Below are 27,479 nucleotides of genomic sequence, written 5' to 3'. Positions count from 1 at the left end.
ACTCTTTACTCTGAGTGTCTTGTTGGGAATTAATGATAAATGATGAATGATGATGCTCAAGAATAATAATTAGAACATTTGAACTCGATGAAGTTAAATCTTTTGCTGTTAATGAACACAACTTCATTACACTCACCAGAGAAAATAGAAGCAACCCATATTTTCTGATTACTGCCAGTTGCAAATGGCACAACTGTTGCCATAACTCAGCCCTGACCTGAAGATGTTATGGGAGGTGTTTTTTTCCGACCTTTTTTTTTTACAGATATTGAATTCAATGCATTCATTTGTATATGTGTTGGTTTCTCAAATACATGCCTCCTTTACATTGAGATTCTTGCTCCCAAAGGAAAATACAGGAAACAAACCAGATAAAAAGATAAAATAATAGTAAAAAAATGTAATGTGCATTAAAAATCAAAAATAGTTCTTGTTTTCACCCTAAATATCATCTGTCCTCCTGAGAGGGTGATATTGAGTTTGGGAAAGAGATTTTTTTTTTCAGAAATCGATGTATCACAGTAGCTAGACTGCATTACACCTGAATCACTGAATGTTTCTGGGGATATTGATTGTCCTGTATAACATGTTTTTTTCTGGTTTGTATTTTAGACCAACAAAATTAACTGAACCAGAGTTCTCCAAAAAACTTGATAAGAAATAATGAAATCTTTTATCTTAAAGCGGGACGTCTCTCTTGATTTTTCTTTTTTTTTCCTCTTCTTTTTTTTTTTGAGAATATTTTTAAATTATTTTTTACACATAAATAGACATGGACAAAGTTTAAAAAAATGCTACTTACATCTCTATACATTATTCTTGTAGGCATGTGATCAGTGTGATGATCTATTTCAGCTTCTGGAAACACCAGATATTTATAGACACACAGCACCTGAATTGTTGGATGTGAGGTTTATAGTTTCTCCTGAAATCAAACTGCATGTCTGATGTAAAAAACATCACAGTAGGCAGGTCTACAGCTTGATTTTCCTCATCACACATGTACACACAGGCAGGTGTGCAGAAATAGCACCCATGAGGACTGTGAATAAGCAGAAAACATGCAGAAGCATGAGGCTCATGAATTCCTACACATACACGTGAAGGTAGAGGTGAATGGTCACAGTCATTAACACTTTGCATGTGATGGATAGTACTAATAAAGTAATGTGCAGCAGTGTTCACTGAGGCGTAGGGACAGAGTCATACTGCAGCCATTCATCATTACGGCTGAATATCTCTTAAGTATAGATGGAACTGCCACGCTGTGCAGGCTGCGAGACCGTAACTCTGCAAAATTAGTACTGATCTTAGGTCTGTGAAGGACTAGCAGAGCAAACATTAAACTGTCCTTCTGATGAGGACGAATCCCTGAGGGTGAAGCTTGATTCAGTCACAGCCAGCATCATTGTACTGTGAGCCTGTGGTAGCAGGAAACACAGAGACACAAGGAGTCTGTTTTATGACAGGGATTTAACATATGGCCAGAGGGCTCAGCAGCTGTTTCATGAAATGAAAATAATAATAAAAATGTGATATAATTTGCAGCAATCTGATTTACTACCCAAATAAAAGTTTATAGCCTGACATACTGTATTAAAAAAAACAGCACAAGAACAGACAAATATTTTCCACCATATTTTAATTCCGAAATCATTAATTAATGATCAACAAAATTCACACTGTGGGTCCCTCCCGTTTCATTTCTGTGTTCACAAAGTTGGGCTTACAATAACTGATACTGGCTGATCAATAGTAACTCACATTGTTGAGGAACTCTTGAACGTATGAACATGCATCACACACTCATTCTCTCAGGCTGAGCTGAGCTTGTCGCTCTCTTTTTAATTTATCCTAGGATGAGAGTGCAGGGTTATTAAAATGCTCATAGGAGGATCCTTCAGGCTGTTGGCATTGATATCATTCACACGTTACTATACTGTCCCCTGCAGGACAGATAATGTAAGGCAACATAGCAGGCACGGCACAGAGAATGTTTAGTTTCACCATTATATCACCGAACCAAGGTGAAACTTAAGGTAAAGCTTTATTTTCCAGACCGCTTCATTTTATACTGGAAGTTTTCTGAGTAATTTGCAGGTATTAAACTGTTAATTTATACAACAAGCATGGTGCAGTTTGGTACAAATTATTTAAAAAATAAAAATTAAAAAAAAAGTATTAAGTTGGTTTAGTTGTAAGTGCCCACTCATTATATTTGGGTTAAATACATTGTTGTTAATTTGCAAAGATTCTTACTAAATTAGACTCTTAACAAACTGACAGAAAATACTTAAGTTTTCTGTGTGTAGTTTTGTGTGTCAAACAATATATGTATTAGCATATAATTTCCTAAAAGTAGCTGCAGTGTTATATCTTTCTTGTTCTTAGGACATTTCTTTGAAAAAGTTATGTAATTTGGTAATATATAAGATGTGCTCATTATAGAGCTTTTAAGAAAAAAACTTAATACGCCAATATGTGGTATGACACACAAAACTATACATTGAAACCTATGTATTTTTGCACATTAACAACTACATATGAACCCAAATATAATGAGTGGACACTTTCCAATTAAACCACTTAAAAATTTTCCTGTTTTTCTTATAATTTCTTACTAAATTCCACCACCACCTTTCTGTAAAATGTCCTAAAAATTAACTGTTATATACCTGCAAATTACACAGAATATTTCCAGGAAATTTGTATAAAATCAAAGGACCTGTAAAATAAAGCGTTACCAAACTTATCATGGGACAATAACTGATCAGAACTGCAAAACATTAGATTGCTCTCCATAGTAACCAGTAACATTTTAAATTCAAAACATTTTCATTTATACTTTTAGAACATGTTAAAGTATACAGCATGTTTCTATGCAGCAGGTTAGTCCGTACGAGTCCAGGGTTTTAATAAAGTGCCTTATAAAAGAGAGTAGCATCCTGAGTCATAAAGTCTGACATGCATTCAGCTAGACGTAACAGTAACATTACAGAGGGAAATGTTACACGTACACTTGTACTGTACAGCAGTTCTCTACAGGCTTCATCAACTGGCATCTCTATTCAAACAGTAAGATTTAAGAGATAAAGTGGTTGTACAGAAATTATGTTAATAAAAAGGAAAAAAAAAAAAATCATCATCTGCTTCACAGTTTCCCCACTAACTCTCACCTTGCTTAAAAACATGAGACAAACGAGCTTGGTCCTCCCCTCTTCAAAAGATTGAGAGTGAAATGATGACAGTGGATTGGAATGAAGCAAAGGGGTAAAAGTTAATGACATTTGAACGTATTAGTAATTGATTTCCAGTTCTAAAATAATAATAATTAGGTAATAAGAAGACAAACAAATAAATCAACACTGTAAAATGTAGGGTGCGTCACACTTGGTCACCACTAATGGGAATGATGATGTAATTACAAACAGTTCAGTCAGTCATGTCTTAGTAATGGCTTTTGGGAAATATTATAGACTCTCTGGTCAGAATGGCACTGATATGAAGGCTACGTTGTGTTAGTTTACAGCTTTTCAAGTACATTTTGTACTTTGTAATGAATCATCAACACAGTCCTAAGTGTTGTAGAGGACTACAGGAAACACATTTCTGCTATACACCACTGGTAGATTGAGCTTTACTGTAGAGGTTAAAACATAAATCACAAGATCTGATTTGGAATTAGTCAAAGACAATATTTAGTCTGCCATCATCATGACAGTATCAAAATTAACACTTAATCTGAGTATGTCCTGACACGTACCTCACTGTACCTGAAATTATAATGGACACTCAAATTAAACATCTGCTAGAGCTCATTTTAATCTTCTCTCTGAAGTTGGCAGGTCATTCTAATAACCCCATTACCATCACCTTCTTAGCATCATATTGATAATCTATATTGACAGAGTAAATGGTCTGTTGTTTCAATATTCATCAATCCCAGAAGTTGGTGCTGTTAATTTTCAAAATCATTTCATTTCTAGCCGTGAGACAGAGGTAGAGCAAAAGGAAAACATGCACGAGCCCATAAAACTCTACATGACTTCCTTTCTTCCCTTCTTTTCTTGTAAATGGTAAGAGCAGAGCGATGATGGGGTATCATGTACGGCGGTGACAGCGTCGGCGGGGGTCGGAGAGTGGCCGGTAACAGAGAGCGTGCTCAGGAGATGATACGAATGCCGAAGTATTTTTTGAGCTGTTCGAGGAAGATGAAGGTGAGCACTGTGTGAGGAATCAAGCGGATCCCTGCTGGGACAAGACCCTGCAAACAAAATATGGTAACAGATTAAAATTGGATGTTTTCTCCTATTACATCTGTCATTTTAAAGCTACTATGCCTAATCAGTACTTTAGTATGAAACAAATACTTTGAGCAGGTGAACCAAGGAGAACTGGTGGTATTTTTAAAGCAAACTGTGGTCACACCAAATATTGATTTAATTTAAGTTTCTTCTGTTTACTGGACTTTGTTTGAAGTTAGTTGATGAATAAAAACTATTTATAGCATTATTTTTGAAAGCTGCCTCACTTTACTTTTAGTGCCTAAAACATTTTCACTGTACTTTCCTTTTAAGACTCTCCATCTCTAAAACTCAAAGAGCCCTAACAGGTGTTAAACTATGACAGGTACTAAAATATTTACAACTATGGCAGAACTCTGGACTTGGACAAGGCGTAATCTAAAATTAAAAAGTCAATACTGCTTTAGCGCTGACTTAAAGTATTTTAATAAATAGTATTTAGGAGACAATGCCTGCAGTGTCTTCTTATATTTCAATTTTCTTTTACAGCTAAATTCTTATCATGGCCAATACTTTCCTCGCTATACCGCCTACCGCCTAATTATGACTTGAATGGTTAGACAGGACAGGAGCTGTATCTTTGACTGCTGTACTACAACCAGGAAACCGCTCTAACTGATCAGGATGAGTCAAAGCACTCAAGAGAGCCCCTAACAGGAAGTGAAAGGACTGAAATAATACATTACGAGTATTTGTAAAGCCCCTTTGATTAAAACTGGCACTTAAAAACCACAACTGTTACTGTGTATATGTGTTGGACTGATTTCTAACCTTGTAAAATGCCAGGGGCCCCAGCCTGGCAGTTTCTTGCAAGCAATGTGTCACCCCCTGAGGAGAGAGACACAATGGGTGAGAGTGAACACTGAGAAATGGAGACTGATAAGCAGAAACAGAAAGGAATGAAAAGATTAGAGGAGACAATGAAGAGAGATACGAAGGGATGCCACTCACTGTGTACTCTCCTTTTGAGCTCATCAGCCTCGTCTTTAGTACATCCAGTGGTTGACACAAGAACGTAGCGCAGCCTCCCTACAGACGGACAGTTCACGCTGAGGTCAGTTGGCGAAAGAAACTTTACACTGACTCAATCAGGCTTCCAGTACACACCAGTCCAACCATTAAAGCAACATGGTACTTACAGCAATGAAACTGGAAAGAAAGTGTGTCAATATGTTGTCTCCCATCACCCCTGTTCCCAACACGAGCTGCTTGGCCTGGTCATAACACGCCAACTAAAAAGGGAGAAAAAATAAGACAAGATTTAATGATAAAAAGAAAAAACCTGTACAGAAGAATCTGTGCTGATTTATATACTATCGCTTTACCACATGAGGCCTCATTTCTCACTCTCTGAACAGCTTGACTTCCCCATAACTGTGTGTAATGAGCCTCAGGAAATCAAGCAAACGACTGGCCTGATATTACTCATGGGAACGGCTCTGAGATTGAATCAAATTACCTCACTGTGTGCCGCCACCAGGTCATGAGAAGACTCAAAAACCCACAATCATTCACTGCTTTTAAATCAGGCCTGCCCTGATGTGAAACACGACTCTCATATCCATCTGTGTTCTCTCTTTGCACTTGGAAGCCATGAGATCCACCATCAAAATCTGGCATCAATTTAGATGTTTTTGGAGAAAATACCCCAAGTATCAATCTGTCAATTTTAAAGCCCTATGTGTAGAATTTGCAAATGTCAGACTTTGGCGGCCCCCAGTGGTAGAAAAACAACAACAACAATGAGACAGACAGCAATGCACCAACAGGACTGTCTTACTTTTCTACAACTACCCGAGGACCTTCAGTCAGAACGCAGGTCAGAAATATTTTGACATCTACAAAAAAAAACACTTGTAACATATGGATGAGGCGGGAGACACTTGACGTTTTTTTTGTTTTCTCTGGAGAAAATGTGTTATTGAAACAATGTATCACCATTACAGTGTGTTACCTAATACCTTGGTCAACACCTTGTTCACATTGTGTTACAGGCATCTGTATTTTGGTATTATTGTCACTCTCCAGATCCAGTCTATACTGTACAGTACTGTAGGTAAAAGGTGATGGAGACTAATGGCTCTGTTGCACTTGTATTGTAAATGTGGGATCATGGGAGACTCTTCAAAATGGAAATGCTTTCTGATAAAGATAATATGTTTATAGTATATTTAGATCATGCCCAGTTTTGGTCTAACCTACAATGCATTTTACATCACATAATATTGTGGGTATTCAAGCCTGTGACCTAATCCATACAAATATTGATTGAATCGATGAATGTTTTGGACTAATTGGATGTGAACAGCAGCATCAGTGCTACAGCATGAAGCCAGTTTCCTTTGAAAGGTTTTGCCCATACAGACTTTCAAAGAGTTAAGCGAGGCCGAGGCCGTATGGATTCATGCATAATGCATCGTGTTAAAATGGAACCATTTGAACAGACAGTCTATTCATCTAAGAAATTGCTTCAGCAATGATAAATTAGTGTGCCTTTAACTCAATTTAGATCAGTTATCTTATTACAGGACGTACAGACAGATTCATAATTTTTACATACCCTTTAATGTAACTAATAAATATCTTCTTCATAATTTAACATCCATTTTATTTAAATTGCGATAGCGTTACCCCTGGTAGAAATAAAGTGATGTAAAGAAATAAAAGTTGCTCTTCACTTTCCTAAGAAACACCTGCAAGCATTTTAAAGGAAGGTTTCACATTTTCTACTTGCAATGCCAAAAAACCCAAAAAGATTCATGATGATAAATTTCAGCCCATCATCAGACTCGCCTGTCCGACAGTGACCATCGCTCCTCTGCTGGAGGCCATGGTGGCTCCTGAGAACAGTTTCCTCACACCCTCTGTGGGACAGGACACAGGTCAGAGGTCAGAGGTCAGGCATGATGCTACTATGTGCTTTGCATGAAGTTACATGTTGTACAATATTCTGCTTGGGATTTACCTTCTCTGAAGACTCTGAAGAGCCCATCGATGGCATGTTTATAGCTGGAGGAAACAAACACATTCAGGGTTAAATGTGACAAAGAGAGTTAGAATGTCTTTATTGGTGATTTTCAGTTATCAGTTAGTGACGACACTCACTTTCTCCTCAGTTCTGGTGGTAGTTTCATGTCATTCTGCATCCTAGAAGCAAAATTAGATCTTTTGAAAAAAATGCTAAAGCCAGGACCAAAAAATAAACCCTAAACAGCTTTTCACTGTATAGATATGTATTTATTAATGTGAATCACTTTAGTGTCATGTCATGTTACCTGACATTCACCATGTCAGCCGGCGTGCCAACAAACCCACCAGTGAAACCTGTTGGCAGAGAAATCTTGTTGGCACACAAACTTGCGTGGATGATACTAGATGTGAGACAGTGGGGGAAAATCAGAGGGAGGCAGAATGTGTGTGTGTGTGTTCCCACCTCCGAAGGCTCCCAGCAGGACCTTCTGGTAGAAGGGCATGGGGCCCTTGTTTGTGCTGCCCATCATATCCCTCACTGTCTCATAGATGGCAAATCTGGTGAGGGAATAGGACATCTGAGGGAAGAGGAGAGGGGAAGGGAGGAGAGGAATCAGTCCAGCAGAGGGCTGTATCCTATTCTTTCCTCATTATTTAACATTTTCTTTTTTAACCACAGGGAGGAGACGATGGTAACATAAGCACTTCCATTCATGTGTCAGAGATCTTTATCCTGCATGGTCAACAAGCTGCTGTACTTCAATGCTTTATAAAACTATCCTATTGATAATACCCTGCTGCCACAAACCAATATTTGTTCAACAACTCAATCACATGAAGTCGGTCATTACAACATGACATGTTTCAACTGCAAAGAAGGTGGTCAGTGTGCACATCCAACAGGTATAGAACAAAAAAAAACAAAAAAAAAAAACAGCATACACAAGGAAAAAGATGTTGTCCACACACTGAATTTTCCTCTTGTAGGTTGAAACATTGCATTGATATAAATTATCTTGGTAGCTTGCAAAACTCAGGGTGTGACTGAAATGAAACTGAGTTTGTCCACACCCTGAATTTTGCAAGCTGCTACTACTCCCTCTGACCAGAAAAAAAGCTAAACTTGGTAGTTAAAAAAGCTAAAAAAAAAAAAACACACAACTCAAACTTAATTCCAGTAAAAAAAAAAAAAACAGGCTGACACTAAATCATTTTTCATAACTAGCATTTCTACATGGAAGAAAGCAGGGTCGATTGTGTAAAGTGTGAATTTCAACAGAATATATATTCTGCTGCATATGTATTTTTACATAATACTGATGGAACCTTACAGGCTTACACAACACACAGGTTCAAAAGCCATGCACACACACACACACACACACACACACACACAGACCTGTCGACAAAGGGAAGCAGAGAGGCCATTGTAAAGAGCCAGCACTCCGTTGTTCTTCACCACATGAACAGCCATCCCCACCATCCTCTTCTTCACCTCCTGCTGTGTCTGCAGGTGTACCTGGAAAGACAGTCACAGAGTAGGATTGATGTTACCTTTATTACCATGCTAGCCACGGCACTTACATCATTTAACAGGAGATTACTATGTTCACATTTATGAACATAGAGGATGCATGGTCCTGTTTTCTTCTCTTGCTCTGTTTCGTGGGGTAACTTGGAGAAACCGGTTGAATATTTAGACAACTAAATGCGTCAATATTGTCTATTAAAGAGGTACTCCAGTAGAGCTGCAACAATTAGACAATTAATCGATCAGTTGCCAACTATTAAATGTTTGATATTACATGATTTATATTAATATTATATAATTTGATAATCGATTCATCGTTTTTAGTTATTTTTTTTAAGAGGAAAAGTCAAAATTGTCTGATTCCAGCTTATCAAATGTGAATATTTTCTGGTTTCTTTAGTCTTCCATGACAGTAAACTGAGTATCTTTGGGTTGTGGACTGTTGGTCAGGAGTGCAGAACAGAATAATGTTTAACACAGGCTGTTAATGGTATAACAATATACCAAAGCATGTCGTAACTGTGTGTGTATGTGTGTTTGTGTGTGTGTGATCCTTGTCCGAGGAGGTCAGAAGCTCTACAACATGGCCTTTGTCCTCTCTTCTAATCAGTATTTCAGTTTGAAGTCCAGTGTTTACCCTAGGTTGACTGCTTCTGGCTTGGGGGGGGAGTCAGTCCACCTTAAGTGAGCTTGGTCAGGTTTGGCTAATCCACTGTTGCTAACTTTGGGGTTTCAATAGACTGTAGCCTATGCTGTACATTTACTGCCATATAGACAACTTACTGCTTACCGTTTCCTCTGCTCTGCTCACATTCACTGTCACTTTTCTGCTGCTCACTCAACTACACACACACGTTATGCACTGCCCTTAACGGAGCTATGCTACTCTTAAAACAGTACATTTCACGTAGATGTCCTTTGAAGAATGAAGAGAGGGAGGATGACTCAAAACAATTCTACAGTAACACAGGTAGTAGTAGCCCATTTATATTAACGATCGTGTAAATTTTAGCAGTGGCACTCATAATTTTACAGCAGTGGAATGAATATAGGGGAAACACTGGAGTCCTTTGAATCATCACTAGTCGTCTTTATAGGGCTGCTTGATTCAGCTCATCTTTCTTTTATAATTTAATCTAATCTATTCAAACAGCCAAGATTGAAACTGATTTCAAGACAAACCAAGTCAGATGGCAAGTTACACTTAGTCACTTCACACTTATTTTGTTAAGGTGGCAAACTTGAAGATCTCTGTTTCATTTTCTTTGGTGACACCATATGGCCATAAGTGGTAATTGCAGGTGTGTTGTTCTTTTGCACGGACGACATTAATTAATTACTCTTAATGGCTTTTTACTTGCAAAGTTTTTATTGCACTTACGGTAACGTATCGAGTATAGTTGTTAGCAACTCGAGTACTTCACCTGGTTCACTGTCCTCTGCTCTGCTGCGTGCAGTGCACACACACAAACACACAGAGAGCCCTTGCTGAAACACAGGAGAGCAGTGGAGAGGATATAGCACAACTATAAGCAAAACGCAGCAGACTGTGTATGTTATTTACCTAATTTCTGTGCACTCCTTTCATTTCAGCTCATTGTGAGAGTCACTACCGCATTTTGCTGTTATTTTTGGCCGTGCTACTTTGTCTCCTTTCCTCTGCTCTGAGGAGTATTGAGGGGCAGGGCTCAGCCCTCCGTGTGTGTGCTGCAAACACAGCACAGCAGAGGAGAGACAGTTACTGTATGTGCAATAAAACTTTACTAGTAAAAAGCCAATAAGAGTAAGCTTTTAAATAATAAGCCACTTCACACACAGGTGAATGAAGAGCAAGTCTGTTGCGTCAGCTCCCCTGATTAGAATGCAAGTCACCGCCGACACCCAGTATGTAATAATCAATACTGCAAATGCAAGGGCTTTCATCAGCAGGCCATAGGCTCAATCACCATTGTGTTACCCTATCCAGTGATAGATAGTGACTTAACATTTATTTAATGAAAATCTTCAGAAATCTTCAAGTTTGCCACTTTAATGCACCCACAAATCCCAAAACATCCTTCCAGCTCTGTGAGTTGAGGAGTATCAGTAGTGACCGTGGAAGAAAGAGCTTTGGGAAAACTACTGGTTGCACAGACAAAATCAGGAAATTAATTACGATACCGTTACATATGCATATATAACATATGCTGCTGTCTACATAAAGATTACCTTTTCAATTATTTTGTACTGTGAGTCATAGCTTATTAGATTTTTGTAACAATAATGCTTCCACAGTTTTGAACATTCGGACACTTGAGTATCAAACCTGGCTTGCCTCAAAGAGTGCCCTCGTGGACAAGAAAATTGCCCAAACTTCATATTTTCCTGATTCTCTCAAAATTCCCTCAAAATATTTGTCATGTCATTTCAATGTACACTTCTCCATCGTCACATGACTTCTAAAAGAAGAAATGAAAACAATTCTGTAGCTGTAGGCACAGTGAAGCTTTCAGCTAAATGCTTACATCAGCATACAGACACACTCACACTGACAATGCTAACATGCTGATGTTTAGCAGGTATAATGTTCACCATCTTAGTTTAGCGTGTCAGCATGCTAACATTTGCTAATTAGCACTAAACAAATCCAATAGTTGTCAAGATATTTCAGTCAGGACCAAAGTAGCCATGCTGCTAGTCTAATTACCTGCAAAATAACTTCAGGAAATTTAAACTGCATGTAGGCACAATTAATTTTAACTGCACGATAATTTTGGAATTTTCCTTAAAGCTCTGATAAGTGAATCACAAAATGTGTTAAGACGCCATATTGAGTCATCAGCACGCTTATGTGTGTAAGCACATGCCCACTCATGCATCATGGTGAAGTATTACACCCAGATGAGTTTGTCTGGCTCAAAGTCTTTTTAAGTGAGCTCAGACAAACATCTCTACTGAATCAGTTTAGGAGATTAAGAGCAGCCTTAATCAGATGGTGGAATGGATGTTTGGGTTAACACAACAGAGGAAATCTATAAAACATGACTTTCCACTCTGCCGTGTGACACCTGTTTATTAAAGCCCTACTTCCTTGATGAAAACCACATTCAAATTCTCTCTTATCCAAAACACACGTCACTCCCTCTAAATTGAGCTGTTAGCTTTTCCAGGAATGTGGTACAGCATTAAAAAGCCATTAATTTTTTAAGCTCACCGTCTGCCTCATTGTCCGGTAATAGAGGGAACAGCTCGGAGGTTGGCTGTGTGCTCATTCTTTTTTTTTTTTTTATTCTACAATGGCAATGAATGTGCAATAATGTTATTTAACTCATGCATGTTTTGGGCCAAATGTGATATTTATGCTGCACAGGAGGGCTGAGTCATAATTTTATAATCATTTATCAACTTTCAGCAGAATAATCTTTGCCTAAATGAAAGACTCTAAGCAAGCTGTGATCAAAATTTAACAAAATAAGTTAATAAAGTTTTTGTTTTACTTGTTGGAAGAGTTGGTCTCATGTAATACATAACAGCAGAGCACTTTTTGTTGCTTATTAGGCTATTTCATATGTGATTTTTCAAATTTTAATCATGATACTGGAAAATATCCTCATTAATCATGATTTTAGCTGTATCATCTAGCCTTACAGCACAGAAATGAACACTGGCATATTCAGAACACTAAAAACACAATCATTAAACTTCCATTCATTGTGTATCTCAGGCATGCATCCATTGCTGAAGGAGTTCAAATGTTCATCACGAGAGAACCAATCTACTCTGACACAGAAGATAAGTGAGACAGTGCTTCCTCTAGCTTTTATCACACACTTGCAGCAAGTATTAGCTGTCCTTGAAATGATCTAAACTTAAATTAACTAGATTTTCGTTCCAAGTTGCAGTTATGTACAATACACAAGGCTCCCACACTTACATTTCAGTGAGCGTGAGTGATGATTATTCACTGAGAATGAGTTCTGTAGTGTTCTTTAAGTTTAATTTAAGTGTTTTAATGGCATTTTGTACCGTAGAATTATAGTTGCTATTGCCTATTATTATTATTGACTTTTTGAGGTGCATTCCTGTTGGAAAATGAGATGCTGTACGAACGTGAACCTGTTGGATCCTCCACTAATCAGCACGTGCTTATTCCTGATGGGAATCAAGCACACAGTGAATCTGATGAAGTCAGAGTCTGAGTGTAGTTCACTGCTTTTGTTTTAATGTAATCCATTAATGTGTCAATCCTAGTATCCTGGTATGTGCTGAAATATTGTTTAACCACACTTGAGAGGCATTTAAATAAAAAACCCTGTAGAGTAGAGGGTCTCCTCATGAAAGCACCAGGCCTGACTGTGGACTAAATGGTGTCACCTATATCCAACACCATTATCATTCCTCACCTGACTGCTACTTCAGCTGTTTGATTGGTCTAATACCACATGACCATATACAGCACAGTGCAATCTGTAAGTGTTTGGACAGTGACACATTCTTTTGTTCTACTTGCTTTGTACTCTGTCCTCATTTCTTCCCATTAAAAGAGGAGTTTTTCCTTGCCACTGTCGCCAAGTGCTTGCTCATTGGGGAATAGTTGGGTCTCTGTAAATTAAAGAGTATGGTCTAGACCTGCTTTATGTGGAAGGTGCCCTGAGATGACTTTTGTTGTGATTTGGTGCTATATAAATAAAACTGAATTGAATTGAATTGAAAATACTCCAGTACAATAGATCCAAAGAGAAGCAATCGCTTTGAAGATCAAGTACTGACTTTCAGATTTAACTTGAGGCAGTTTATATCCATATTGAGTGAACAGGGTAAGACCTGTAGCCATGTCATTGGGGGAACAAAGTGTCACCCTCAGACACTAAAACTAAAGGTATGAATGTACTCATGGCCTGCACCCTACTCTACTCAACAAAAGCCACATACTGTATGTGGGAAAAACCCTAAATGACTGCTGTGTTAATTGTACTTTGTGTTGCTTGCTTCTTGCAGTAAGTACCATGCAGCTTTTATCACACCCTGAAATAGTGTCCTCAATGAGCACTCTTGTGCACAAATGGTCATTATCATACAATATCCTAAAATTCAAGAAGGCAATCTACAAAATGAGGCACTCAGGTGCAGTGCATTAAAGCTTTGCTCAAGTATACAGAGAAAACCGATTTAAAACTATGTGTGTGACATTAAGGACTTCAATAAAAAAGACATTTTTAAGAGATGGTGGGGATAACAAAACTGTACTCTCTCAAACATAACAAAACTTTCCTGCACTAAACCTTCAGCTGCACCTGACGAGTACTTTTAAAAATCAAAAGCAGTTTTAAATGGGTTTGCAAAACTTTTCTCATTCTCAGTGAAGGGTGCCAACTACTCATTAAAATAGTCTAACTTGTTGCGGACTTAATTTCTTTAGAAATGTTTCAGCGGATTAGATCAAAACTCCACAGAATTCACCAAGCACAGCTACTGTGTTTCGGGACTCACACACTCGCTCTCAAGTCCTACATGAAAGACACATACTTTGTGTTTTTGCAAGTAGTCCCACATATAGACCCTGATGTTGTCATGTGCAGTCAGTCTGGATATTCAGTTCTGTGTCAGTTCTATCACTGAAATACCATACGTAGTACAGTGATGAAGACATTCTGAAATAACTACATGGATAGACAAAACAATGTAAAAAGTCCATTTCAATTGAACTTTGAAGTGAAACTTTTTTGTCTTATACTAATATAATTCAACATTTATCATTTAATATCATTTAACAGGCAGGTTAGAGCAGAAACGCACTACAGCAGACATTTTTACTACAAAGTGATGATTACCAGCCTGGTCTACATGATTACACACCACATGACTTCCTGAGGGCCAGTTAGTGTCATCAGGGTCATGTGGTGCTGTACTCAATACCACCAGGACAGGCATGCAAGTGAAGTGAGTATACTGTTGTTCATCCTCTCTCTGTATACTAGTATGTGGCAAAGATGAACAATAATGAATATGTAGAAAGTCACTGGGCCACACACACACCTGCTATCAGGCATGTGGCTTATGAAGGTTTTTGAAAAGACCATTCCTGTGGTCAGTGTCATATTTCCATATTATATTTATCTCAATAAAACATAACTACCAAATGTAAAAGTTAAAGCAGTTAAATAAAATTAACTCAACTGGTTTTCACTAACAGTGTTTGGCTGACCATGTGCCCTACAACCTGTGCCCTTTATTTTATCTGCCTTGTACATCCTCATACACATTGCAGTGATACCACATGAGAGATGAGATATTTTAGCTATGCCACGGTCACTAAAGGCTCACTACAACTCAGGATAATTTATAAGCACACAGTAATATGAGTCGCCAGGAGGTAAATAACTACAGTGGAAAGATAGCCTGCTGTTCAGGCCTGGACTCCTCTACACACCACTGGGGGGTTTCCCACTGTCCCTTTCAGACCCCTCACCTTGAGGAGATCCAGAGGATGCGTGCAGCAGGCTGCCCCGCAGGACGCCAGCCCACCGAAATACCACCGTGACATGCGTTTCTCGGTCATGGCTCCGTGCTCTGCCGTTGTCCGGTGCAGCTACAGCGGTAACTTCCTTTCTCCCAGTCCGCCTCGACACGCTTGCCCGCCCGCTCTGTCGGCTTCCTGGCCTGCAGGGTATAGCTGGCAGTAGCTTGTGGTCTACAGGACACGGATAACCTCGTTAATATTCAAACATTCCGATAAGAGACTGCGCCACGGTACGGGGGACTTTGGGCTCCGGCAGCACCACGCACACTCACGCCACATAATGTGCGTGTATGCATGTACAAAAAAAAAAAAAGTGTGTGTGTGTGTGCACACTGTCTGCTGTGTTGTGGCCACGATGCGCAGCGCAATAGGAAGCAGCTGTACACGGAGGAGAGGAGCGCAGCCAATTGCCACCGTGGACCACGGAGCTGCCTACCCGCCCCGGGGCCTGAGATCCAAAGGTCGACAGCCGGGTATGAGAAAGCTAAATCCACGAACAGCACAAACTCACATACTCCACTTTCACCACTACGAACTGTCACGCGGGTTTTAAAGTGACACGCATCCTTCCTGCAGCTGTGCAGAGTCGAAAAATACAGCCTGTCTCTTTAAGAGGACAATACTCGACATTCTCACCCGAGCAGAAGAGTCAGTTACTACCACGAAAAATCGTGTCTGAATATAACGTTGTGTCACAGGTTATGAAGACTACAGTGAAGTTAACTACATAAAGAATGATATAGTGTACAATATGAGGTTTAATCAGAGGCGGCTGTATTTCATGAAAAACAAGTCTTTGACTGGATACAGCAGTGGTGGAAGAAGTATATTCACATACTTTAGTGAAAAATACTGCAGTCTAAAAATACTCCATTACAAGTCCTGAATTCAAAATGTTACTTAAGTAAACGTACAGACGTATTATGAGCAAAATGTACTTAAAGTATCAAAAGTAAAAGTACTCACTATGCAGACTGGCTTTTAGAGCATTAATAGTATGTTCTTGTTTTTTTTATCACTAACAAATACATTCAGTGTTGTAGTTTATCATCATAAATCTTAATCTGAAAAGATAAGATTTTAAGAATTAGATTAACATTACCTGATATAGGTTTATGAAGACAGTTAGTGTTAGCTAAGGGGCTAGTTGAAAAGACAGGTGATCAGTGTATTTACCCAGTGTTTTCAGTTAAGCAAGCAAAGCACACAAATCTACTGAACATAGCATGTTGCATGGAGACAACAGGAAATAGATAAATCATTATATTTCTGCAAAAAAAAGCAAACTAAAGACTTGAAAAATAAAATGAGCTAGTAAGATATAAATAAAAGTTTGAAAAAGGTAAAAATATAAGGTTTACATTTGTGTTTACACTCCATCTACACTCTTAATTATGTAACTCAGTTTTTATTGATGTAATCAATTAAAGGATATTTTTGACCAACTGATAAGCTTTTACTTTCTTTTGTCAGTTTTGGTGCGTCATACCTCTGAATACAAAAGATAACTTACATAAGCATTGCAAATATTAATGAAAGACTATAAAAAAATCAAAATTAGCTACTAATAATCTATTATGTATCACAAAATTAAATCAATTTAATTATTTTTAATTATTAAAATGATCTCATTGGTGTGCCATCAGTGTGGGCAAAGCTAAGTTTAAAAAGAGAACTTACTGTGTATACTCCAGAGCGCAAAGTGAGATCTGAGACATTAACCTTTCCTTATGTTAATGCTTAAAATTGTCATATACCATGTGCCAAATTTTGTCACAATGAGCACAACTGTTGTGCTTTACTTATTGAAATTTGAATTTTTCAATTTAGGCTTGCTGGAATGATCTTTTCTCACTATATCTAGAGAAGAGAGGAAGGACATACACTGAAAATAAACTCGCAGGGTTTAAATTACAATGGCCTGAATTAGGAAAGTTACAGACTTGTTCCTTTCCAAAACAGAGGCATGCACTTTTGGCACAGTCTAGAGAGCAGCGGGACTCTGCATGCCATGATTGTGCACTGCGCACTAAAAACAACTTTAAATCAGTTCTTGTGTGTTGTGCAGAGTTAGCAGAGCAGCATGCAGGCAAGACTACATGGAGACACTGGTGGAAATGTTTTCCTTTTCCCGGCTGACTGTTGGCACCGTGCTGTGTCACTTTCTGTAATAATGTCTATTATAAAAGTTTTCTCTTGGATCTTTTACAGCTTTTTTATTTCCCAAACATAACCCACACCTAAAAACTCTGGATCACTCTGAGAAAAAATATAGCAGTTCAACCTGACAAATGGACATGTAGTGGCATGTTTGAATTTTACTAGAAACTAGGTTATACAACACCACTGTGATACCTCGACCAAAAGCAGTTAAACTTTGAAGCAACTTAATCACAGTTGTAAACTGCTGCATTAGTGGGTCATGTTCATAAATGTTAAATAGTAGAATTTGTCAGCTCCAAAAGAGGCATGGTAATCAACACTTGAGACTTGTTCTCTATGTAACATGAAGCAACTCACAGGAGTCTAAAGAGGCCAATTCAGCTGTCACCAAAGCTTAGGCACAAAAAACAGTTAAATGATTTAATATGTTGCGGAGAACAAGAGAAACAACTGTTACAAGGACAAATATGACAGCCAAGGGGAGTTGCTGCTGATTATATATAGTATATAGATATAAATAATCAGGGTTACAGAGTGTGTCATGGTATGATTTAGTAAGTTAAAGTCCTCTCTGTTTAAGAGCATATCAGTTACCTCATGTCTACTGCCCCCAAGTGTATTATGTCTACTGTCACTACTCAACAAATTGTTTTCCATTTAAATATATTTGTGGTTTAATGTGAGTGTGCAGGCGGCACCCTTTTCATTGATGCTGATTTCTAATTGCCTTGCATATACAGTAACCATGTACCTTCTAATATTGTTTTTCACTCATTTCTCTGAGACAGTAGTGTCCTTTTAGTGGCAACCACTTTTTTTAACCTGAAGAAAAAAGCTTGGGAGTAACTGGAGTAACATAAACAGAAATAGAAGAAAAAAGTGAACAAGACCAATATCAACCAGATCTGTGTAAGAGACGGCGCGCAATTGAATAGCATATCTATTTATATGTTGACCAAAAAAAGATAAATTGAGTCTGTGTGATGAAGAGAAGGACAATGTGTGATAGCAAATAGGATCAAGTCAGTGTTCCTAATATTTTGCCCCCCTCATGTATGTTAATGGTTGGACAAAATATTAGGAACATTTTTCAACATAATGCACTCCCGTAAAACACCAGCATACACTATAACTGCAATAGTAGACACAAAGTAGAACTATCACCTTTCTAACAATGTCGACAAAAACTGAAAATGTATAAGCTTCATGAAAGCTGGTGTATTGGATTGCATTAGATTGCACAGATGTTCCTAATAAAGGTTTCAGTGAGCATATATATTCAGCACATAAACACAGAGTCCATCCCATTTTAGCAAATTTGAATGTTTAGAGGACAAAAAGTCTTAATGGAAAGCAAACATATCTATTTATTGTGTGTAAGTGATTATAAATTAATAAACAGTCACTAACAAAAAGAAAAGGTGAATAATGCAATGTCACACTTATGTAGGCATACTGTAAAATTAATATTGCATAATGTTATTAAGTCAACTTTTAGCTACCACATGCTGCACCTGTAGAATAAAACTAACTCTGACCATAGCCAAACCAATTTTTAAAGCTGATCCTAACCCGGTAAATACCCAAAAACTACATTTACAGTATATTATGGTAATTGATGTAGTAAATAATTCACTGATATGCTGCAGTCACTTGATAGGGCAAAAGGTGCATTTTTGTTTAGATCAGCAAAACATTAATTTTGTTAAATTAAATTAGCAAAACTACTGCTACTAGAAATAATATTACCATTAATAATTATTTCTCACATGTATGAAAAAGCAACAAGCTTTGTCTAAAACTTTGACAATACAAGTGTTCAAACTTATATCAACAAAATTGTATAAAATCTATATTACAGAACCACAGTGAAAATAAATGTCAACATAAATAAAGAAATAAATAAGAACAGAAAAACATGAAATATAAAGTGTAAATTAGCTTGGAAACCCCAAAATACACAAGAAAGAGCGGCAGTTTGACTGCCCACAGACATTTTCAGTGAACACACAAGCATACACAGATGTACTATGTACACTGGCCTTCTGTACACACACCACCCACACACACACGCACACAAACAAGCAGAGGCAGAGTGGAATTTGAGAAATGTAAGTCACACACATTAGTAAACATCTAAACATCTAAAATCCTCCCACAATTCATTTCAACACCCACACTGACACAAAGCAAAGCACAAAATATTGTTCTACCAAAAACCCTTAGATACTTGTTATTGAATTCATTTACTCATCTTCATCAGAAAACCAATATAGCACATAATATAGACTGAATATTCTCCAATGTACCGTCACCTTGCAATTTCCACAGGCTTGTCTGACAAAGTTGTGTCTTCTGTGTTTGTTTGTACCTCACATGTTCAATAAAATCATGTTATACAAAAGATTTTTCCTGTTGCTTCACCTCTCCTGCCGCCCCTGTACGTGGGTTGTCCTTTGCTGCTCCTCCGTAAACAGGCAGCGCTATTCCTCCTGCTGGAGAGGAGCCGACATGTAGCAGAACACCCCCCAGCAGGAGAAGCACGCTGGCCCCCCAGCCCAGGTACAGTGCTGGTCCCAACTCCCTCTTTAAAGGTGCTGCAACGTTTGGATCATAGAAGTCCTTGATTATCGCATAAGCAGTCCAACAGATGGGTATCAAGTAGACCAGGCCAGCCACAAGGAAGAGCACCCCTGCTATCCTAGCCAGTCGCGCCTTGGAGGCCTGGTTACCGTCACCCATGCAGTGAGTACACTTGGCCCCTGCCACCCCGAGCATGAGGGCCAGCATGCAGAGCAGCAGGGAGAGAACAGTGAGGCCCCGGGCAGCTTGGGCAGACTTGGGCAGGGCCAGGGTGGAGTCATAGCTCTTACACTGGATGTGGCCCGTGGTCTGAGACAGACAGTTCATCCACAGTCCTTCCCACAAAACCTGGGCAATCACCAGCTCTCCACCTACGAAGGCAGACACACGCCACAGAGGAGCCGCACACACCAGCGCCCCACACACCCAACCCAGCACAGCCAGCACCAAGCCCAGCACCTGAAGACCTGTTGACACCATAGTCGCTGAAGAAACTTAAGAAAGCTGTAGATCTGAAAGAATGTTCCCAAGAAAACCCAGAATAAACTTTTTCTTACAGAAGATACAGAGGTTTCTTGCAGGTTACTGAGAGTCAAGTACTCAATGTGAAAATGTCTTGAGCAGTTGTAAAAACTGCACACAGTATGTCCTCAGTCATTCAGTAGGATGTGTTGTTCTTCGATGAATCCTCTTCTTCTCTTCAGTGTCCTTTCTCATTTAACGCCTACATAGGAATATACTGTAAAGATGACATTGCTTTTTAGTATATGTACTTGTATGATGTAGAAGCACATTTAAAATTAATATGAACACAATTGAAATTATTGAAAAGTAGTACTGGATGACACAAAATTGTGCAATATAAGTAAATAAAGAATAAGACAAGTGACACCTACTCCACCTGGATCTGTTTCCCTTGGTATATGCAGCAAAATTCTATGAGCTCCATAAAACTTACTTTTTAACCAATAGTCAAGCAATCAGATGTCCACAGATGGTGTGTTGATGTTCTTTTGTGTGTTTGTTGGTGGTAAATCGAGATGATGCGAGTAGTCCGTGTCTGACTTCTACTATGACTGGCTAGCTTTTGTCTCTGGAGCTCATACACAGGGATGTAGGAGGGCGGCAGCGTGTAATACTGCATACTAAATACACACACACACACACACAGCTAGTTATGCAAAAAATGACAGCACAAGGACACTTTGTTATAGACATTGTGAGCAACACATGGTATAAAAGAATATGCTTATGATTGCTACCATGTTGTCATGTCTTGGAGCTTGAGTGGCTAGATTGAGGCAAAGGATGAAGCCAAAGAAGAAACTGATGCACAGGTGACCAAACAAGCACATGAAAAAAAAAACCCATATCACAATATAGTGCAAAAATATACAAACATATAGAAATTACCATAAATGGTCAAGTTCATCTGTATCAAACGAGCAGTTCAAAATGCTTTACAGAGTGATATAACAGTAAAAATCGAAGTATTAAGTAGTGGAAATAACCCCTATGGCGATAACTCCAACATGACAGTGGCTAAATTCAAAGTTCTGTAATCTGCCACTAGATGTCATTAGAGTGACTGCCACTGCTTAGCACTGATTTTTGCTAGTTGCAGAAAGAGGTGAACTGGTGATTAGCTGCCTGGTAGGATGCCTAACATCCTGGAACCAAAATGCATTTGTATTCATGTGTGTTCTTGGACTGGTTTATGTATGTCAATGGATTATGATGAGGATTGTGTTTTCTGGTTTCTTGGTTTCCTCCTGTGTCTCTGTTTTCCCTCCCCAGCCAATCAGCCAATCAGCCCCAGCCAATCAGCTCCCAGTCTGCCCTTGTGTCCTGACACCTGTCGCCTGTTGTTTCAGTAGTTCAGTTTGTATTTAAGTCCTGTTTTTCAGTTCAGTCTTGTTGGATCCTTTGTTCTGTACTGTTCTGCTCTGTTCAGTTTGGTTTTGTTCTGTTTTGTTGTGCCTGCACACCTGAATCTTTATTAAAAAGACATTCTTCAGTTCATTCTGGCTGCTGTGTCCTGCATTTTGGTCCATCTCCTGCTACTCCCTTGACACAAGCCATGCAAAGCCATATTGAAAGCTTGTCACAGAAGCAAAATCAATGATTCAGTTAGATTATTAAATTATATCATTACATGGTAATATGTTACATTAATATGCTGTATGTTTTGAGCCAAAGTAATTTATGGCTTTGTCTCAGAAATGAGTGATAAAGTTTTGATTTTATTTACATGCATATTGCTTTAGTCTGTTTGAAACAAGGATTTGTTAATGTTCAGTTGTAAATAAATGAAAGTTATAAGAAATATTAAATAATAAATCAATTAATTTTTGATACAGTTGTCATTTCTTTTTCATATTGTCTCAACAACATATTCTTGTCTATTCATAGCAAATTATCTTGCTGTCTTCTACATTGTTTTTATGAAAAATACTACACCCAATTCAATTTTTAAATTAATTTTAAAGTCCATAATCTTAAAACTAATTAGTTATGTCACCATAACCACTCCATTAATACCCTGACTTCACTCATACTTTTATTGTATGTCTTCATCTGAGGAGTGACATAAGCAGCACACAGTTTGTAGCTATGCACAGGACTGGTACTTGTTGCTGACCACATGCATCGTTGCATCGTGGTTGTTCCAGCAGGGGTAGGTTTGCCTCTTCTGCTTTCTGACACTGGGATATATGTTTCACCCAAAAATGCCTGATGCATGATAGTCTTCTGATTTCATTGTGCCCTGCACAGATTCAAGGCATCCAGTGCCTGAGGCAGCAAAGCAACCCCAAAACATCACTGAGCCTCCTCCATGTCTCACGGTAGGCATGGTGTTCTTTTCTTTGAAGGCTTCATTTTTTCTTCTGTAAATATGGAGTTGGTGTGATTTACCAAAAATCTCTAATTTTGTTTCATCTGTCCAAAGCACATTCCCCCATCAGGACTGTGGTTTGTCAACATGCAAATTAGTAAAGTCCAGTCTGGCTTTTTTGTGAATAATAACAAAATTACCTCACTCTCAAGCTCCTGGTTGGGAGCAATTCTTGCTGTGTTCCAGCTTAATAATTTGTAATGTCTGATGTTGGACAGAGTCATGCATACAGTGAATGGCTTTCCTGCCCGTACCTCATTCACATCTGCCAAAGTGGAAAGTATTAATCTGTTAGTAGACTGTCAAGTCCAATGTTACCAGCGGATACATGTTTTAAATCACCGATATTAATTCATCACCAAAGATAAAAACTAAACTTTCAAAGTCTGGATATGCATGTCCAATTACTGAAGCTTCTTTGATAACATTAAGTCATAAACCGAACTGTACATAATAGTCAGTATATGTCTTTACAGGCAAAGAATTAAATAATTGTAAAAACATACATTTATGTATTTACATTTACATTTCTGTCTATGTGGAGGACACTGACACTGAGGACAGGTGCTGCGGCTGCTGTAGCTATGGTCGTGGCTGCTGTGGGTTGAGGTTGTGAGTGGTGAGGCTGCAGGTGTCATGGACTCTATGTTTTTGAACTTTTTGTGGTTTGGTTTTTTTGGTTGCAGATGAGAAGTTGTAGTGTCGCTTGGGTATTTGAGTTGTATTCATATGTATTCTGTGGCGGTTCTATGCAGGTCAGCCCTGCCCTGCTCCCTGTGCTTTCCCCAGCCAATCAGCTCCTTGCCTTTCCCCCTGTCCAGTCACCTGTTCCCCATTTCCTCATTAGTTCAGTTTGTATTAAGCCCTGGTTTTCTGTTCAGTTTTTGTTGGATCCTCTGTTCAGCTTAGTTTGTTCTGTTCAACATTGTTCAGTTTAGCTCTGCCTGCACTCAAGCCTTAATAAAGAATTTATTCTTCAGCTTCACTCAGCCTGAAGCCTCTTGCATTTGGATCCGTTCCTGCTACCCTTCATGACAGCAGGTCCTGTGGTTGCTGGTACCCTGACTTTGGCTGCCTTGGCCTTGGCTGTAGTGGCTGGAGCTGTGGCTGCTACAGCTGCTGTAGCGGTAGTGACAGCTGTAACAGCCACCAGTACAGCAGCCGTTGGTTTTGTGCATTTGTGACTTAAGTCTCTGCTGTGTTTTATTCTGGACTTTTCTGACATTGTCCAGGACAATGTTCTTTATCACATCCAGCTGGTCTATGTCTTTTGAGACTGTTTCTTCATGTAGAACACTCTCTACACCCTCAAGTTTAAATTTTTCTAATTACATAATTTCTGCTTTCATCCTCTAATCAGATTTTTAAAAAGGAAAACATTGATTGGGAGTACTTAAATTTTTACACCATGTCAAGTCAAGCAAAGTGACATTCAATCCTCATTGTTATCAAACATAATATTGCATTTTTACAAACCTTGAAGTCCTCTCTTGCCCCAACAAGCTTTCAGTGAAAAATAAAAAAGAATAAAATTAACATTGATGTGTGGCATTTTTGCAAAAGATTTCACATAAATATTTTTTGGAATGACAATTTCAGTCATACTGTGTTTTCCTTACTTTTGGATGGTTCCATTCAACCTCTCAACCAGACCATTGGTCTGTAGATGATATGGAGCACAGAGACTACTTTTAATGCCTAACACACACACTGCACTCACACTCTTGTTGATATTGTTGAGACACATTTAATAAAAATATCAAGTTACAAAACTAAAGTTTAAAGAGACTATCGTATATTAAAAATTGTTCTAAATAAAAAAATAAAAAAAAAATCCAGAATTAGTAAGTCCAACCTTACCACATTCACAAACTCACTCCCCTGGTCAGTCAAAATCCATTTTGGCGCCTCAAACTGGTGGACAAATTTCAGGTTTGGTCTGTGACCTCCTCTGCACATTTAGAGCACAGTGACCAGGCTTGTGGTGATTTTGTGGAGAAGTCAATCTATAGATGAGCGGTCTCAAAGTTCTGTTGCAAGCTGGTGGATGTTTGAGTGTCAGTCAGGACACAAAACTAGAGACTGATGAGTTTTTGTCTTCTTTATTGATGTGTGGGTGTATGTCTGTGTGTGATTCTTAGTCAGAGTCAGTCAGAGTAAACGATCAATATTCTATGGAACATAAACAAGAATAACAAACAGAAAACTACTTACAGTCGGTCAAACGCGTGCACCACCACCTAGATTTGTTGGGTCTAAGGCAGCCACACTCCACCACATAAGCCTGATTCTTCTCTGTTGCCAATGAGAGATATTCATTAGTCTGCCAGTAGGTGGTGCATTGTGGCACAAATTACCATAGATCAGTCAATTCTGAACTGTCAATTCCCATAACCTTTCTAACACAATCATTACACAAACATATTGATTGCCACTGTTTGGTGTTGTCAGTTTGCCAATCAGGTCCATTACCTTTAGTTCAAAAAGTTGTGTTACCTAAAAAAGAAAACATGGAAGAATTAAGGTCTAAAAAAAATCCTCTGAGGTAATAATAAAATACCTGTATGTACGCTATATAACAGAAATATATATTATATAAATCAGACTGCAGATACTCAGTTGCTTAAACAGGCCCCATATGTACATTGTATCAGGCTAAATTGGCCGGCCCTGGTGGCTTGACTGGCAGTTTCACATGAATGCCAAGGCCCCACTCTATTATCCAGCAAATGTCACCGTTTGTAGTTCCACTACTATTATAAATAGCTACAAAGTATCATGTAGCACATTGACAGTTCTCAAAAGGCCAGCCACATGAAGATGAAATGTCACTATAGAAACAAGACCATTGTCATCATTGACATCCTACTCTGTCAGTTTTAGCAACTTACACCTTTATTAATGTGACTTTAATGACTGGCTTGCATCCATAATGGCCATGACACCATGATGTAAGCCCCTTTGTTAAATACAAGGAACCTCATCACTACTCAGTAAAGCTGATGAAGCCTTGAATGATTTGGAACAACATCTTCAATCAGTCTGTTCATCGTCTTGCATCATTTTGACAGCAACAGTATTGAAAGAAAAAGCAAAACAGTACCTTTATAGGAATATATTGTACCTCCTGTTTTATCAGTTGCTGAGTTGACTGGCACATTGCACATTCTGACACTTGTATAAAACATTTGTACACTTATATCAACTACATCAATTCCTATTTGGTTAATAGGACATTTGTTTAAGTGAATGTCTACACGTAATTTAACAAACGTATATTCACTGCAATTTACTAAGCCACAGCACCAAAGCTATTCACAACCAATTCTGGCTCAGTCTAGTGTCAGATGTCATCTCTTGAGGATAGTGTGCCATTTGATATTGTGTAAATACAGTCCTTTTGACTGCTATATATTTTCAACCAATGTTCTATGCAAATTAAATTGAAGTAAATTGGAAGAATGAAATTACAGATGTATTATTAATTCTGATTTAGGATTAATTTGATGGATATAACCTTGCACGTTCCTAGGTCCATAGCCTATAAAGTACACCAAAGAGTTCACGTTCAGAAGAGAGATTAAGCAAGGAACCTTGCACAATTCAGAGTAGTCACATCGTACAAATGCTACTTCTAGCAAGTTGAATAAAACAGTGATTAAACTTTTAAAAACTGTAGACTTAAGATGATTTATCATCATTAATCAAAGCGACAAAGAAGATTATAATGTTGTAAAACAGTACTTGGACTTAGAAATAATACAATGGCTGTGAGCTTTCGCTTCAGCTGTAAGGGTGCTCCTGTAGGGGGCATGCAAACATAACTCGACATAACACCAGAGCAGTAGCTCTGGGCATCTTATATTGCCTTTTGTGGGTTGAAAGCTTGTTGCATCAGACGCAAAAGGGTGCCTTGCGCATGAGATGCTGAGGGGCTTGACAAAGCATTAGTATTTGATGACCTGGAAATGAGAGCAGGGTTGAGTGTCACCCAAAGTGGTGTGGTGTTATGAAATAAAGAAGTCCTACAAAAGCTGCCAGCGCTGTTGCTTGTTTGAGATAAACCCATTAAGGTGAATTCATAAGAGTAATCAAACACTGACAGAGCCATTGTAGGTGCTGTTTAAAAAACTCAATTCATTTACCATGACGCCACAGTTATCACCAATCAGTGTGAAGTGAAAGGTCCAGTTAGTATAAATAGTATAAATGATATGTGTGTATGTATATATGTGTGTTTTTCTCACTTAAGGGTCCAATCACTTGTTTTTCCAGGTATACTGTAAATAATGAGTTTAGTTACTTAAAAGAGCATCAGAAAACAAACAACTTGTCCACACAACGAATTATAATGCATATATACATCATTGATATATAGTGATGGCTGATAACAGCACTCATATGGCGTTACAACTATTATTATAATACTTAACTGTGTGTGTTTTACATAAAAGGTCATGATGGCTCATAGTTTGATTCAAGCAAAGAGGACACAGAGGTGTACAGTATGACCATCACACATTTTGTTTGTTA

General features: G+C 38.4%; 2 protein-coding genes across 2 annotated transcripts; both read right to left on the bottom strand.

Annotated features, from left to right (window-relative positions):
- Positions 1–1,625: 1,625 nt before the first annotated feature.
- slc25a10b (solute carrier family 25 member 10b) lies at positions 1,626–16,191 on the bottom strand. The gene is made up of 11 exons (XM_042433983.1): positions 15,254–16,191; positions 8,674–8,793; positions 7,738–7,852; positions 7,580–7,628; positions 7,410–7,451; positions 7,270–7,313; positions 7,098–7,168; positions 5,444–5,536; positions 5,256–5,333; positions 5,076–5,132; positions 1,626–4,264 (listed from the first exon to the last, which is right to left on the bottom strand). The coding sequence occupies exons 1-11, from the start codon at positions 15,341–15,343 to the stop codon at positions 4,163–4,165; spliced, it is 861 nt and encodes a 286-aa protein (XP_042289917.1). The 5' UTR covers positions 15,344–16,191; the 3' UTR covers positions 1,626–4,162.
- Positions 16,192–19,426: 3,235 nt separating this feature from the next.
- LOC121911992 (claudin-9-like) lies at positions 19,427–22,222 on the bottom strand. Its single transcript, XM_042434006.1, has one exon. It carries the CDS (start codon positions 20,528–20,530, stop codon positions 19,862–19,864), a length of 669 nt encoding a protein of 222 aa, XP_042289940.1. The 5' UTR covers positions 20,531–22,222; the 3' UTR covers positions 19,427–19,861.
- Between the last annotated feature and the right edge of the window lie 5,257 nt (positions 22,223–27,479).

The sequence above is a fragment of the Thunnus maccoyii genome, chromosome 2 (genome assembly GCF_910596095.1).
Source record: "Thunnus maccoyii chromosome 2, fThuMac1.1, whole genome shotgun sequence".
Lineage (NCBI taxonomy): Eukaryota > Metazoa > Chordata > Actinopteri > Scombriformes > Scombridae > Thunnus > Thunnus maccoyii.
The sequence above is the reverse complement of the archived record's forward strand: the minus strand, read 5'-3'. Positions and strand labels throughout refer to the sequence as shown.

Excerpts from the sequence above, each read along its gene's own strand:
- slc25a10b (XM_042433983.1), bottom strand. The coding sequence starts at position 15,343 with ATGACCGAGAAACGCATGTCACGGTGGTATTTCGGTGGGCTGGCGTCC. Across the intron at positions 8,794-15,253 it reads ATCCTCTGGATCTCCTCAAG|GTACACCTGCAGACACAGCA; the intron begins GTGAGGGGTCTG and ends CTGTCTTTCCAG. Across the intron at positions 7,853-8,673 it reads CTGCTTCCCTTTGTCGACAG|ATGTCCTATTCCCTCACCAG; the intron begins GTCTGTGTGTGT and ends CTCTTCCCTCAG.
- LOC121911992 (XM_042434006.1), bottom strand. The coding sequence starts at position 20,530 with ATGGTGTCAACAGGTCTTCAGGTGCTGGGCTTGGTGCTGGCTGTGCTG.